The sequence below is a fragment of the Solea senegalensis genome, linkage group LG20, assembly GCF_019176455.1.
Source record: "Solea senegalensis isolate Sse05_10M linkage group LG20, IFAPA_SoseM_1, whole genome shotgun sequence".
In the NCBI taxonomy this organism is placed as follows: Eukaryota; Metazoa; Chordata; class Actinopteri; order Pleuronectiformes; family Soleidae; genus Solea; species Solea senegalensis.
In genome coordinates, this window is record NC_058039.1 from 4,744,237 (window position 1) to 4,758,508 (window position 14,272).

A 14,272-nucleotide genomic window follows, 5' to 3' on the forward strand; every position below is an offset into this window, starting at 1 on the left:
CTCCTCTAATTGGCTGGTGTTCACGCAAACATCCATCTCCCTCCCTCACTTCTCCCTGTCTTCCACTCTCTCTTACTGTCACTGTCTGCCTCGCTCTTTCTAATTGGCTGCTGCATTTCCCCCCTTTTCCATCCATCTCTGGCTTCTAGCCAATGGGGCGACAGAATTGGATTTCTGCTTGATAAAGGACTTCCTTTAGGTTCTCATGAAGACAATGAGGCGGTGGAGAGACTCCTCCCTGCCCATACCATAATAAGATCTAGGGATACCTTGCAGATGCAATTAGTGAAATTATCAGAAACACCTGGTGGGTGACACTGGCGAGCCCGGGGAATAAAAGATTGAGCGTGACAGCGTCGATGTAAACCCTCAGCCACTTGAACATGCTTCCGCCTCAGTGCCATAAGTTATAAGCCACTGTGAGAAGAAGCAGAAGAAGACTGATGGCGAGAGTCTGTTGTAACTTAGTGTTTTTCCTCCGTACTCCTGTTTCATTGAGCCGAGTCCACTGGGTGCCTGTTTAGAGACCTACTCTGCACAGGGGGAGGCTATGCAAGAGTTTTACTGTTGCTATGCAACTACTTTTCTGGAGAAAAAGAAAAAAAACAAAAAAAAAAACACTTTTTGAATCGCATTGCTCTTTTGCTCAGTGTTTAATATTTTTTAACCTGAGCCCTAAAAAAAGTGCTTTGCTGTTCATTCTGTCAAGAAGATGCAGGAGCGCACCATTTTACTGACAGTGAGCAAAACACAGCGAGCAAAGGAAGCCAGTGCAGAGATTTCTGCCTTGTGGCTTTGTGATGTAAGTCTGATTTTCGTAGGCCTACAGGGTATTACTAAACCCCCTGCATGCAAATAAGTATGAGGGAAGCCAAACCAAAACTTTTCTTTTCTTACTGAATATCTTTGTATCACACTTTGTGTTTGTTATCGTGGTGTTTGGAAGTCTTCTATGTCTTCTGCCTGATACTGCATTCAAATTCATGAAGTGACAGATGATACTTCCAAGTGTTACAGTGTAGATTTATGCAACAGAACATTTGTATAAATTCTAATTGTGTGTTCACTGCTATTAGTGAACAGAGAAGAGAAGAGGAGAGAAGAGAAGAGAAGAGAAGAGAAGAGAAGAGAAGAGAAGAGAAGAGAAGAGAAGAGAAGAGAAGAGAAGAGGAACAAGACCACTAATGGCCATCCTGTGCTGCCATGCCCAAGGTTAAACGAGAACGGGAGAGAATGAATTGGCTCTAAAGGCTCAATCTGCCAAAACTTAAATGAAGCAATAACATCAGAGGAGCTGCAGAACCCCATTAACATTTAACCCGAGAGAGAGGGAGCAGAGAGAGGGAGAGAAGGATGGAGTGAATGGAGGCTGAAAGACAGAGACAAAAGACAAGAGGATGAGCAATGGCAACCATGTATCTCTTTACTTTTAGACTATGGAAGGGGAGACTGGGGGAGATGTGTAGAATGGAGTGGACGGAGAAAAGAGAGTGGGATCGGAGTGAAAGAGTGAAAAACAGAACCACCCAGCCCCATCTTGCTCCTCTCCCTCTCTCTGTGTTCTCTATTTCTCCATAGTAATTTGATAGTTTCAGGCTGAGCTCTTTAGTGACGAATCTTGGTTAATCTGAGGACAGAGCCTCTGGGAGTGGAGAGGAGGAGGAAGGATAGACAGTGTGGAAGCAAAAGGAAAAGAGCGACGAGACAGAAGGAATGAGAGAACAAGAGTGCAGAATGAAATAGGAAGAGACCTGAACAAGAAATTAAAAAAGAGAGATGTTCTGCTGGCGGGGAGAAGCAGGATCATTTGGGATTATTCCCTTCCCCACAATATGTTGTGCTGCTTGCACCAGCAAACCTCATTCCCATCATCCCTTTAATCAGCTTTTAGACACTTTTGTGGGAACTAGTGTTTGTCTGTTTTGTTGCTGTCTCTCCTCGGGGGACTGACTGACCACTCACCTGCCCACTAAACTGCCCCTCATTCCCTCATCAGCCTCCTAATCAAGGACAGCTTTTTACTGCCAGTGCAGCAGATCGCCAGTGCTCCCATTCTTGCTTGTTACCTGCTGTTTACCTGCCAATTCCCCGCTGTTTGTTTGCATGTACCACCTGCCAGGCATAAGCCTGCTTTTAAACCTTGCAAATGATTCTCTTCTCCTGCAGAGGTGTCTGTGGATCTGTCAATTCCCCGCGAACAGCGAGAGAATGTGAATTCCTAAAACCCTAATCCATAACCACTATGTCCAAATCCTCTATAGGAGGGAGGCCAATGTCCTTGTACTAAAACGTGTGTGTTACAAGCTTCAAAATGGTTCATTTTTAACAGTATCATTTACAATATGATCCTTTTTTCACTTTACCAATTCTACAATCAATTATAAGCCATTGTGATTGCTGATGCCTATCTTAAATGTACAAAACTAGTGTTATTTAACTACTGCTCTTCCCAAAGAAACTAAAAACATTCCCTATAGTTGCCCCTTTAAATCATACCTCATGTCACATTTGCGCAGCTGCTTAATACAGTTAAATTCACAGATACGAAAGCATCTTTGTTTAAATCCAGCCATAAATCCACTGGTGGGAAATGACAATGATCTGAGAAGTTTGACTGAAGCAAAGATGCTAATCCACGAGCAAGATGAAGATTTACATACTGAGGCTGATTGTCTCCATGATTCAGATAAAATGAATTTCCTCTCATGATGTGCCTCTTCACAAGTGTCCAGTTTAAAAATGGAATACTGATGAGAGCCGGATTAGCAGTCAAACAAAGGGATTTGTCACTTTTTAGTTGCACGTATCCACTCGTTTTCCCCCACCAATTCTGTAAATCTCAAACCAAATGTGATGATAATGATGATGACGATGATGAACGTATTCACAGCCGTGGGTTTAAAGAACGTTGTCATGTCAGTTTCCATATTCCAACTGAACATGATGTCAGTTTATTAAATGATGTTCCCATGAAAGTGCAACTTGATTACATCAATAAAAAGCAGCACCAGCACCTGTTGATACATGTTGGGAGGGGGATTGCTTCCAATCCATTAATGTAGTAATATCTGAATCTTTTATTTTGTCCAGTGCAATGAAATGGAGGCTTCGTGACACATGTGATTACGACGTGTCGTCCTTTATTTGTTGAATCTGTTTCCATTGTATTTATTAGCATTTATCTGTTATCGATTTGCTCACACGTCCATCTCCCACAGATGATGGAATCCCACCTAATAGCAGTTCCACATCAGTTTTGTTGTTATTGTTGTAAATTTTCTGAGCTAAAACAAGACAAGACACAGTAGCTGTCCTACTGTCATCGTTCTCATTTTCTGTGTTGCCATTTTTAAGGTGGTTTATGTGGTTCATAGCCCCCATTGCCATGTGTATGTGTTTGCCAAATGGATGTTCAGACTATTCAGGTCAGGTTCTGTACAGATATACAGAGCCACAGACACCTGTAATTTAATGCAGTGTCATGACATGTATACTGTGTGGTGCAGTGGAGTACATGACAGGAATATGATTCTGGGCGGTGCACTGTTGTAGTTGTATGATGCATTAACAGGACAAACAGTCTCTTTGATGCAGTACGTGATACTCAAGTGCAGGGCATCACCGTATAGTGTGAGGTATCTGTAAATATTTTTTAAAATGGGGTTTATTTGCAAAAGTGTGTTGCTAATTTCCATAATCATGCATAATACATACACAATGACTTTTAACTTCTTGCACACACACACACACACACACATGCACACACAGAGGGTCATTAGTATTGTAGCCTTCAGCAGACACATGCACAATGCAGCCTTCAACAGAGAATGTACTGCTCTGGGCTACAAACCACAGGCCTTGGGGCGGTGACAGTAAGAGTTGTGGTCTAGGTCTAGGTCTTACTTATGTTGTAGGGACCTACATTTGTTTACACTGTATCACTATGTATCTCCCATGCAACCAGAAACGATTCAATCATTATACTATACTTGAAATGAAAAACATCATTTTAGGTTTCAAAACAGGAAAAAGAAATAGTCAACGTATTCCTGCACGTGTGAAAAACTGTGTGTCTGTGTGTAATGTGAGCGTGCGTGTGTGTGTACGTGTGTCCCTATGGCGCTGACGCAGGCGTTGCTATTGACGACAGAACGGTCACCACAGTGACCCTGAGAGGAACAGGGATATGTCTCCTGAATACCAATCACATTTCTCCTGGGACTTAAAGGGACCAATCACAGCAATCCACTGTGCACGATTAACCAATCACATAGAATTACACACTCGTGCGCCCTGACGAGCAAATAACAGGTATCATACCTGTTATATGAATTATTGTCAGGACAAATGTTGCTTAGCAAACTTTGTTAATGCCTGTAATAAGTGATATCTGCGCTATATCAATTAAAGTTAGATTGAATAAAGCAACGCCTGGGAGCTAGTTCAGTCAGACAACAACTACTCCTGCTCTGCCAGTGCTGCTGTTGACTATTTAGCATATTATAAGCCCCACTTCAGCCTCCTCTTTCACCTGTAGGATTTAAATTGTCATTTTGAGAGTTATATATTCTTGGCATTTAGCCTGGGCATCTTTGCAGGCATTAACTTTTGAACAGGCCTCCATTCTTAATGCAATCAACAGCTTAAATATTCATATTCCATTCAAACCCAACACAATAATTAAGTAATGACTGAGGTGATTAACGGAGACAATTTGAATATGAGTTTGTTTGACAGAGACACAGAGACAAAAAAAGGAAGAGGGAATGGGATTTACCTTGTTGGGATTTGAAGCAGTAATTATCCACACACACTGTGCGTTGCTCTCATATTGGATTGGAAAGTTAGGAGAGGTAAAGGTTCCGGAGGGACCCTGAAGATTACTGCCACACGTCTTCACTGTAAACAGAAGGAAATAAGGTGGTTGTTATAAGCAGCAACTGTAGAATTAGAGGTGGTATTAGAGAAAGCATTTTGCACACAGCTGAGAAACAATTAAACGTGACACTAATGCAAGGTTGAAGGCTATGAAAGAGAAGGAAGAGAAGAGAAGAGAAGAGAAGAGAAGAGAAGAGAAGAGAAGAGAAGAGAAGAGAAGAGAAGAGAAGAGAAGGGTCAGATGGATGTTATTGATACTGTCAGCAACATCTCCCTGGACAGAAGTACTTAATTGGAAGCTATTGGCTGTGAAATACCACAGGATTAGCTAGAGTTACCGCATTGACGGATAGAGACACTACCAGCAATTTACTCTCAAAATCTATTGAGTCAACAACTTCCATCTCACTGGGTAATAATTACATTCCATCTTTAAGAGAGGTAAAAGTGCAGGTCTTCAGTGCAGCACAGCGCAGCATACAACACAGTCAGATGCATCAGATTCAGTGGCTTTTGTTTACTTGATTATTGGACATGAATAGCTGACTGATGGTGTAAGTGTACAGCCATGTGATTTGAGTGGTGACTCTCTATGTGAATCAACACAAGAGTATCACTGTATGTCAAAACTCAGACTGAAATTACACTCAGTGGGGTGTTGAGAACGACACATGCTATTTGTTTGATAAAGCAGCTAAGCCTTTATTAGACTCTGTGTTCTGACTGGATGTGATAGAGAACCTGCTCGTCTGTCCTTGGGTCGTCCTGTTAGAGTTGGGAGGTAATTTTCTGGTTGATTTGAGGCAGCGTTTGTGCCTTAATTAGTTTGTTCAGTGGTAAGCCCGAGAAACGCGTACAGTTAACAGCCCAACGTATCGCAAAGAAGCGAGCACGAGCGCTTACATGGTCCCATTTTACAGACATGTGCACATTCAGTCGCACGCGGATTGACACGTATGGCACGAGAACGACACAGGTGATCTCAACATGGCGAAGTGACACACTCGTGCGCACACACGCCATTAGCAGTGTCAGAAGAAAGGAGTGCGTGCAAGAGGACACACACAAAGAGATGCAGCCAGAGTATACTCACCATCCACACACACAAGTCACATAAAACACATACCGTGCTTACAAAAGTACTCCCAGGTGCACAAACACAGACCGAGTTGTTACTTTGACTTAGTGGTCACTCTAAAGGCAAGGGACAAGTAAAAGAATCATCTCCCAGTGTCTGTGAGGTGCTGTAAGAGTGTGTCACAATAAGCATCACAGAAGACACCGTCTCTGTCTCTCAGGCTACATTCACATTACAAACCTGTTCAGTACAAGTCAGATTGGATGGTTCATATATGTATATGTATATATATATATATATATATATATATATGTATATATATGTATATATATATATATATATATATATATATATATATATATATATATATACATATATACATATATATGTATATATATATATATATATATATATATATATATATACATATATACATATATACATATATACATCTATACATATATATGTATATATATAATCATTGCCACCATGAACTATGTGTAAAAATAATTGGTTGTTGTCTTCTGGTTTGGTAAAGGAAGCATATGAGGCAAGACACACAATACGATACAATTCAAGGACTTTTCAAGGACTTTTCAGGACCAATTCCCTCAAATCCAAGGACTGAATGTGCTGACACAGCTAAAGATGGGAGGGCAACTTGTAAGAGTCGCTCGGCCAATGGCGTCGGCTTTTATTGATTTGCAGCACACTCAGCATCTGGCAAAGAGATTGTCCTTGGGAAACTGCAATCCCCAGGTATCACGTAATGTGCTCTCTCTCTCTCTCTTGCTTAACGATACTCGCTCATTTCTTGCTCTGCATGGAGTCTCGCGTCAACAGCAGGGAGAGACAGTGGACAGTGTCTGCGTGGGCCTAGTCTATGTACATAAACTACAGTAACAAACAAGCAAGACATTACTCTACATTACTCTACTCAGTTGACTTCTGGAAGTTGCAGTTAGCAGCCAGAGGGGGGACTGCACTGGTTGCAAAGAGAACCCAGTTTGAGTTTTTTTCCTACTGGACTAAGTGACTAGTTCCAGGTCTTTGCTGACTGCACATGGTGTCAGTTTTGTAAATGATGTTTTCAATTTAGAGGAGAATAGATTGACAGCTACAATGACTCACGATGAATCGCGATTCTCAATGCCTCACAAAGTGAGTCGGTTTCACAACTAGAAAAATGGAATTTGTGACTGACAAGTGAACTGTTATGCACAGTTGTCACTCATGTTACACAGTAGATATGCAACTGATCTACGACTGGATTTCTCCACAATATAACCCTGGTAATGTAAACAAAGCGTTCAACCGGAATGAACCCTGTTCATTTTTGGTCCTCTAATTCTCCATGCATCTTCAGATGACCTTCTCTTGTATTCAGCTCATTGTAATTTATACAGTGACAGATACACAGAGAGATGAAGAGTGTGTGAGTTTGAGTAGCACGTGAGGAGTGATTTATCTGCATGTCTCGACGAGTGCCTGTGTGTGTCTTCGTTACAGTGTTTGTGTGTGTGTGTGTGTGTGTGTGTGCGAGCGCTGACAGCTCAATCAGTGTGGCCTGAACGAATGGCCGGCCGATTGCCACGCCAGCAGCAGTATGGGCACGGTGTTGCTATAGCGATAGTGCAGAGAGAGTTATCACTGGAATTACCAGAGGAGCTAACATCCCATAATTTATATTAAACTCCATCCGTCTCTGAGCGTGCATCTGTCTGTCCCCCGCTCAATCTTTCTCGCTGCGCTTTTCATTCACATTGTCCTGGTCCCTGTGCCAGCCATTGTCTGTAGTTCACGAGTCACATTACACTCGATCATCCTCTCTCAGTATCTGTCCATCCCCATCTCTCTCTTCCACTTACTCTTGCACCAACGTTAATGTTCTGTATTATAAAACATAATTAAATCTATGTGATTTAACCTTTAATATCACTTCACACTGGCTACACCTTAAGTGTAAAATGATAAAATTGATGTAGATTTCATTATCGGCACTTTCAAGCCAATGAGAAAGTGCGGAACACTTGTATTCTGTTAAATATCCACCGGGGGGGGGATATTTGGTTGCACGAAGGGAACTGTTATGAAAGACTACAATGACCAACCCAAATTTTCACTTGACTTATAAAGACATTAGCATTTCCCTGAAGATGTTTATGGTCTATGGGTGTCCAAACCTTTTTTTAACAAGGGCCAGATTTGATAATGTGAAGATTCCCGGGGGCCAATGGTCCCTTAAGACCATGAAACGTAAACAAACAGACATTATTTCCCTATCTTTCCCCTGGCTTGGTTCATTCTGTCTCCGTTTCTGTGATCATATCTGTAATGTATAAACGTCGTCTTGTCTTTTTTGGCATAACGTAACAGCACAACTTCTACTGCGCTTTGAGACGTTTATACGGGGAACTTTTTGAGTCTGGTTTCTGTCTGGACGTGGCCTAAAGTGCATTATGGCATAATGACTTAGTTATTTGTAGGTGTGGTCTCGGGTGCAACATCAATTAAGCCAATCAGAATTATGTCTGTCACTCCCTTTAAAGACCAGGTGCACCTGTGTCTGAAAACACATTACTATTCAAATAGTGAATGCAGGAGTCAATGATTTAGATAGAGGAGACAGATCTGTTCATGTACCTTCCCAATGGGTCAGGGCTGGTTGGCCAGTGAGTGATGTGGGCAGATGTGAGTGAAAAACAGAAGCAAAACAAAGATATGAGAGCTGAAAAAAGCAGTGTTTCAAGAGGGAAAAACTCAAGGAACTTTAAAGAAATGTACCAAAGTCAGGTTTGAAGTCAAGAACAAGCTCCAGGAGTTGACAGTGACGAGATAGGAGCTCCCAGTCTCACACAATGTGTGGCTGCCATACAAATAATTGCTGTGTTACATTCAAGGTGTTACGTAGTGTCGGCACTAATGTGCGAGACACTTTGCTCGTTATTTCAATTCTCAGCTGATGCAGCAGCATAACAGTTTACTAATGGAGGTAAAGAGACAGAACCACAGCAGCAGCTACGTCGCCTTGAGATCTGAGGGATTTGCCTGTGTAAGCTAGAGCCCCGGGATACGAGGTAGCAGTTGATAAACCGCTGAGCAACAATGTGGTGGGTTGGCACTTGGTGACTAAAGCATCATCATCTAATTTAGCTAGTGTTTGTGAAAATATAAACCTATTTTTGCATGAAAGAGACAAACAACGCAATCACATCTCAAGGTGATTTGGTCTCCATTAGTGCTGCAGGGAAATATTCGACTCTTTAGCAGCTAAATGATTATTTATTTTCACAATCTACTCGACTTGACTTGACTTGACTTTTCTGTTTGCCTCTTGTGATTAAAGACAGCTTGTTGGTTTAAAACAAGAGCGAAAAGATCCGTAAACATATCGAGCGTGGTAACATTTTTGCCACATTATTATTGTTATTATTAATAATAACAAACCACGTGTAGCTGAACATGAGTTTCCATGTGGTGGCCTCACACTTCCCTCCTCCTGTTTGTTAGTCTGTGTCACTGTGTCATCATTATTCATCCTGGCATACAGTGTCGAGGGCATGAAGCCACACAAATAATCAAAGTGTTAATACATTCTAGATTCAATTAAAAACTTTGATGAAGTCTATCTGGTACTAGAGGCGTATTGTTGGAACGCTTCAGGCTCGTACCACAGAAAGTGTGAGTGTGTGTTTGTGTGTAACATCGCCGCCTCTTTTCAGTTTATACATTCAGATCTACTGAATTCCCCTCAGGATTCTCTATTTCTCTCACTAGCACACATTCACACAGTCATGTATTCCAACATAAACCCTGATGTTCCAGAGAACAATCACATTGTCAAAACCTCCAATGGCCTTGCTCACAACTTGCTCCAAACTTTAGTTTTGACGGTTTGTGTGTACCCTGTGTAACTGACACGCCCCATCAGTGCAGAGAAGGATTCTCTGAGGAACAGTTCTGAGTGTGAATTTTATCCCTGCATTAAAGTGTTTTGACGTGGTTCTCCATTCTAGCATGGCGGAAACTCACAATTGTCTCCTTCAATCTGACGCCTGTCCTTAGACTAAACATCTATAACTATGCTGCTTTTTCAGCAGGATGGCCTCTGTGGTTAGTGAGCCACCGCCAAAGCAGAAGACGCTGGAGGTTCAGTCATACAGTAAAACCTGCTGAGGCATGCCGGGGTAAGTTACCCGATACTGGCTCAATTCAAATATCTCAGGCACTGAGAGCAAAATGGCCATCTTTTTGAAAACGTTTCCTTTTGTCTTCACTTAGGAGTGATTTACTTGCCCCTTTTCCACTAGCGCAGCACGACACGGTTATTTTGCGTTGCCATTGGCGATAGTACCTGGTACTTTTTTAGTACCTGCTATGGCGAGGTTCCAAGCGAGCTGAGACGATACAATGCATTACGTCGTCACAGGAAGAGACATCTGACAGAAGAATCAAGCCGAACAATGTTGAACTGTAGATCAGTTAAAAAGACTTAACAATCCTAAAAACGTGGGTTAATCTCCAACAATTACCAGGGAAATGTCTAAAATATCATAATTTAACAGAGGAGTCTGGTGTATTTAGCGTCATGAAGTAATTACTGAGCAAACATTTTAATTAACTGATTCTAATGATTTCAGTTACACTGAAAACAACTGCTTTACAAGTCACTAGTTTCCGCGTGTCACGTGTAAAATGAAGTCACGGCAGTTTCATGCAGCCGTGCAGTGATGACTCCACCCACGCTGAGAAGGTACTATATTGTCATGGAAACGCAACCAAACCGTCTCAACACGAGTCGAGGCAAGCTCGGACCATGTAGTGAAAACACGGTCTAAAACATACAACACCAGGTGAAACGTGGTAAAACTGAAGATGGAACTTCTTCATTAAAATACATTAATAATTAAAGAAACCATAATTAAAGTGACTTTGAAGACAATGATGTGCAACCAGTGAGACAGGAAAACTAAAATGAAGTCCTCAGATCCTGATTATGACACAGGCTATCTTCCTTTATTCAGTCTTTGACAATGATAAATAAAAATCACTTGTCAGGCCATCATGTTCACTTTTAACCACATGTATCACTTCTCCAGATTATATCTAGATTGTCAGAGGGAATATTTCAGAGGAACTTTGATGAAGTTAATGTGCTCACACTGAGGCTAAAATTATGTTTTTGATTTGATTCTGCAGGAAGGCCAAACTGGCTGTTTTAAAAGGCTGCCTTCAGGAGCAGACAGATTGACCAATGGACACAGAGGATGATTGATGACATCATTAAGCTGGCACACCGCGTTCCATGGCCCTTGCTCTGGTTGGAGCTTTAATGGGTACACACGCACCATGTGTGTGTGCGCGCGCTGCACAGACACACACACACACACACTCACACACAGTAAAAATACAAGCACGATCAGTGCAGCACAGTATACAGACATTAATATGGTTTCTTCTCTTCATGGTTTGGGTTTAAAGTCATATGTGCATATGTTTGTGTGTCCATCAGAGTGACATGGAGCACCTTTTGTTAAGTCAGTGCATTCATGCTGTTCAACCCAACTCAACTGGGAGTTTACACACACATACAGAGAGAGAGAGAGGGAGGGAGAGAGGGAGAGAGAGAGAAAGAGGGGGAGAGAGAGAGAGAGAGAGAGTGAGAGAGAGAGAGATAGAGAGGGAGAGTTGGCTCAGTGGCCTTGCCATCTGTCCATTAATCAAGGTGCCACATGGACTCTCTCACTCTCTCTCCGTCTCCCTCTCTTTGCCTCTCTCTCTTTCATAAAGTGTTGGATTGGTTTGAAGGACACACTGCAGTTTGGTTTTGTAGTTTTCATAAGATTTTATAACTGTATAGTGATTTGATCACCACTCTCTTATGCTATTCTTGCATTAATCTGCCTTTGTGTTATTGTGACATAAAAGGAAACACTTTCAGGATATATATATATATATATATCTATGCACTTCCTTGTCCCCGTAATGGCCGAGCAGACGCAGTTAGCTGTATTTAAGTCTTTTGACTCGAGTGACACTTTAATAAGTCAGTTGGCTTGATGGCTTGATGCTCCCTGACAGATTGCCAATCTCAGCGTTATTTATGAGTCCCCACTTTAGCTATTGGCTGGTCTGGTTAGAAAGGTCATATCTGAATTGTGTTTAGCTTGACACAGCCTTTCTCTCATTACAGTTGTGTTCAACAGGAGCGAACAAAGTTATCCTTTAGAGAGGTATCAAACGTTCTGCTCTAACTTACCAGCTCAACTGTATCATAAATTCTATACATTTTCATGAGCGTGAAAAGTCGGTGAAAATGCCTTCACATATTGATTGTATGCCCCTATGATGGTATTAGATTGGTTGCTTTCGGGTAAAAAGACTCCTACTCGGAGTGTATTAGCATTAGTGTTGCCCTTATCTTTGCCTCTGGGCTATTTTCAGAATTTCAATATTAAAACTGATTATTCTGATCTCGTAATCTCTGTATTCCACTGTGTGGGTTTCAGCTGAGCCACTGCTACCCAAACAGCTTTAAATGTATATGTTCAGTGTTTTTTTTACTTTCTGTTTTCTTTTTTAAGTGATTCTGGGACATGAGACAAAGTCTTAGCATCACTGTCAGAACAACACAATTTGAGTGCTGCATGTATCTTGTCCTTCAAACAACCTCAGAGGGGTTCTTCAGGGATTTATGGGATTTGAGGAGATGCAGAAACTACAGAGACATACTGTAGAGCACACAGAAGTACTTGAGAAGTGATAAAATAGTGTACTTGTATAGCAGTGCTACTATTAAACCTATACAAGCATGATGTCCACCATGTAATAGAATCACAGGGAAACAACAAATGCAGCCAAGACACTATATGCTGAATATCGAAAACAAGTTGTTGACATAACAAGTGATATATCTCATCCATTACACTCTTAATTTGATATGCTACCTACAGGAGGGATTTTTAGACTCCCACAATCCACAACAATGCCCACAATAAAACCTTTTGTGAATTGTTAAATAGGTAAATGATGAAAATGTTCAACAGAATTTAGCTGCCTTCAAATCGAACTCGAAGCTCTCCAGCTTTTTTTTACAGCCTTTCAATTTAAATTGCAGTCTGTATTTGTAATTTATATTGTGGCTTTTTCTTTTCCTCGTGGAGCCAAAGACAGAATGGAGCGATGCTGATGTAACTGTGTTCTCCACTGTGAAATGCTAAGAATAAGATTAGCTTCCCCAGTATCATTTGCAACGTAGAAACATCGATTTAAACAGACTGCATTTTTCCAGCTTTAACAGTATTTTTTTAAATTTTAGATTCTGTCCTCTTTAAATTTTAACAACGCACACCTGCTCTTCAGATTATTACATCTGCAAAAGTCACTTATCCTGTCCACATCATTTTCTTTTAAACATCCCTGCTGACTGGGGTCTAATGGCACTATTTTGTGGTGATGGAGGCCATTTTTTTTTTAACCATTCACTGCTTCAGGGAACAAACATCAGCGACTTTAATGTCATTGGAAATCACTCTTTGGGGAGGCCACATGCGGGCGAATGGAAGAGCTGATTGGCTTAATGTCAACGGCTATATTTAATTGCTCGTTATAAAGTATTTAGTGTAGATGAATATCTAAGAGCCAGTCAAAGGGTAGCGGCATATTATCGCTGATAATGAATCAGATAATAAGTTTTGGCAGTGACCAGTTAGAGCTCAAGTGTGACAGGCACTGTGTTGGCCAGGTTATGTCTGCTAACAAGGATCATGTGCTGGCATAGCAACATCAGCAAACCCCCCCCCCTGCTTATTTGGTCCACAGGAGACATTCACGCTAACAGTTGAGGCTGGTGGCTAGCCTGTGTCCTTTAATGAGAGGGCAAGAGAGCAGGACCCGCAAAGCTGACCAGCACTTACTATGCTCCCATGTCCCTGAGCAAGATATTGGCCCTGCTCAGACCTGAAATTAACATCTGTCCTGAGAGATCTGAAAAGAAGTACAGACGTCTTTGCAAAGAAGTACAGATGTCATTGTTGTTTGTTTTTAACCAGTCTTGACAGTCCAGATGTGTCCACTGTCAGTGTGTTTGTGTATGTGTATGTGTGCTTTTCCACAGTTCAGTACAGTACTTTTTTTTTTGCGTGTCTATACAGGTGGAGCTAGACCAATGGCAGTCGGCTGATTGGGCGACAGGAAGACGTCACTATCTCGCCAACACGGCCATTGGGCACAGGACACACCCCGCCTACCAAGTAAAGGTACTGTTCGTACCCAAAATGCAAGCCTGACTGAAGGGCTTTACCATTCCAGACCATA

General features: G+C 41.6%; 1 protein-coding gene across 1 annotated transcript in view; it reads right to left on the bottom strand.

Annotated features, from left to right (window-relative positions):
- The window catches only part of LOC122786300 (CUB and sushi domain-containing protein 3-like), a 303,505-nt gene that overhangs the window by 88,982 nt on the left and 200,251 nt on the right, over positions 1 to 14,272 (bottom strand). Inside the window, exon 11 of the mRNA XM_044052500.1 lies at positions 4,778 to 4,899. Within this exon, the coding sequence (XP_043908435.1) occupies positions 4,778 to 4,899 (122 nt within the window). The remainder of the gene's footprint in view (positions 1 to 4,777; positions 4,900 to 14,272) is intronic.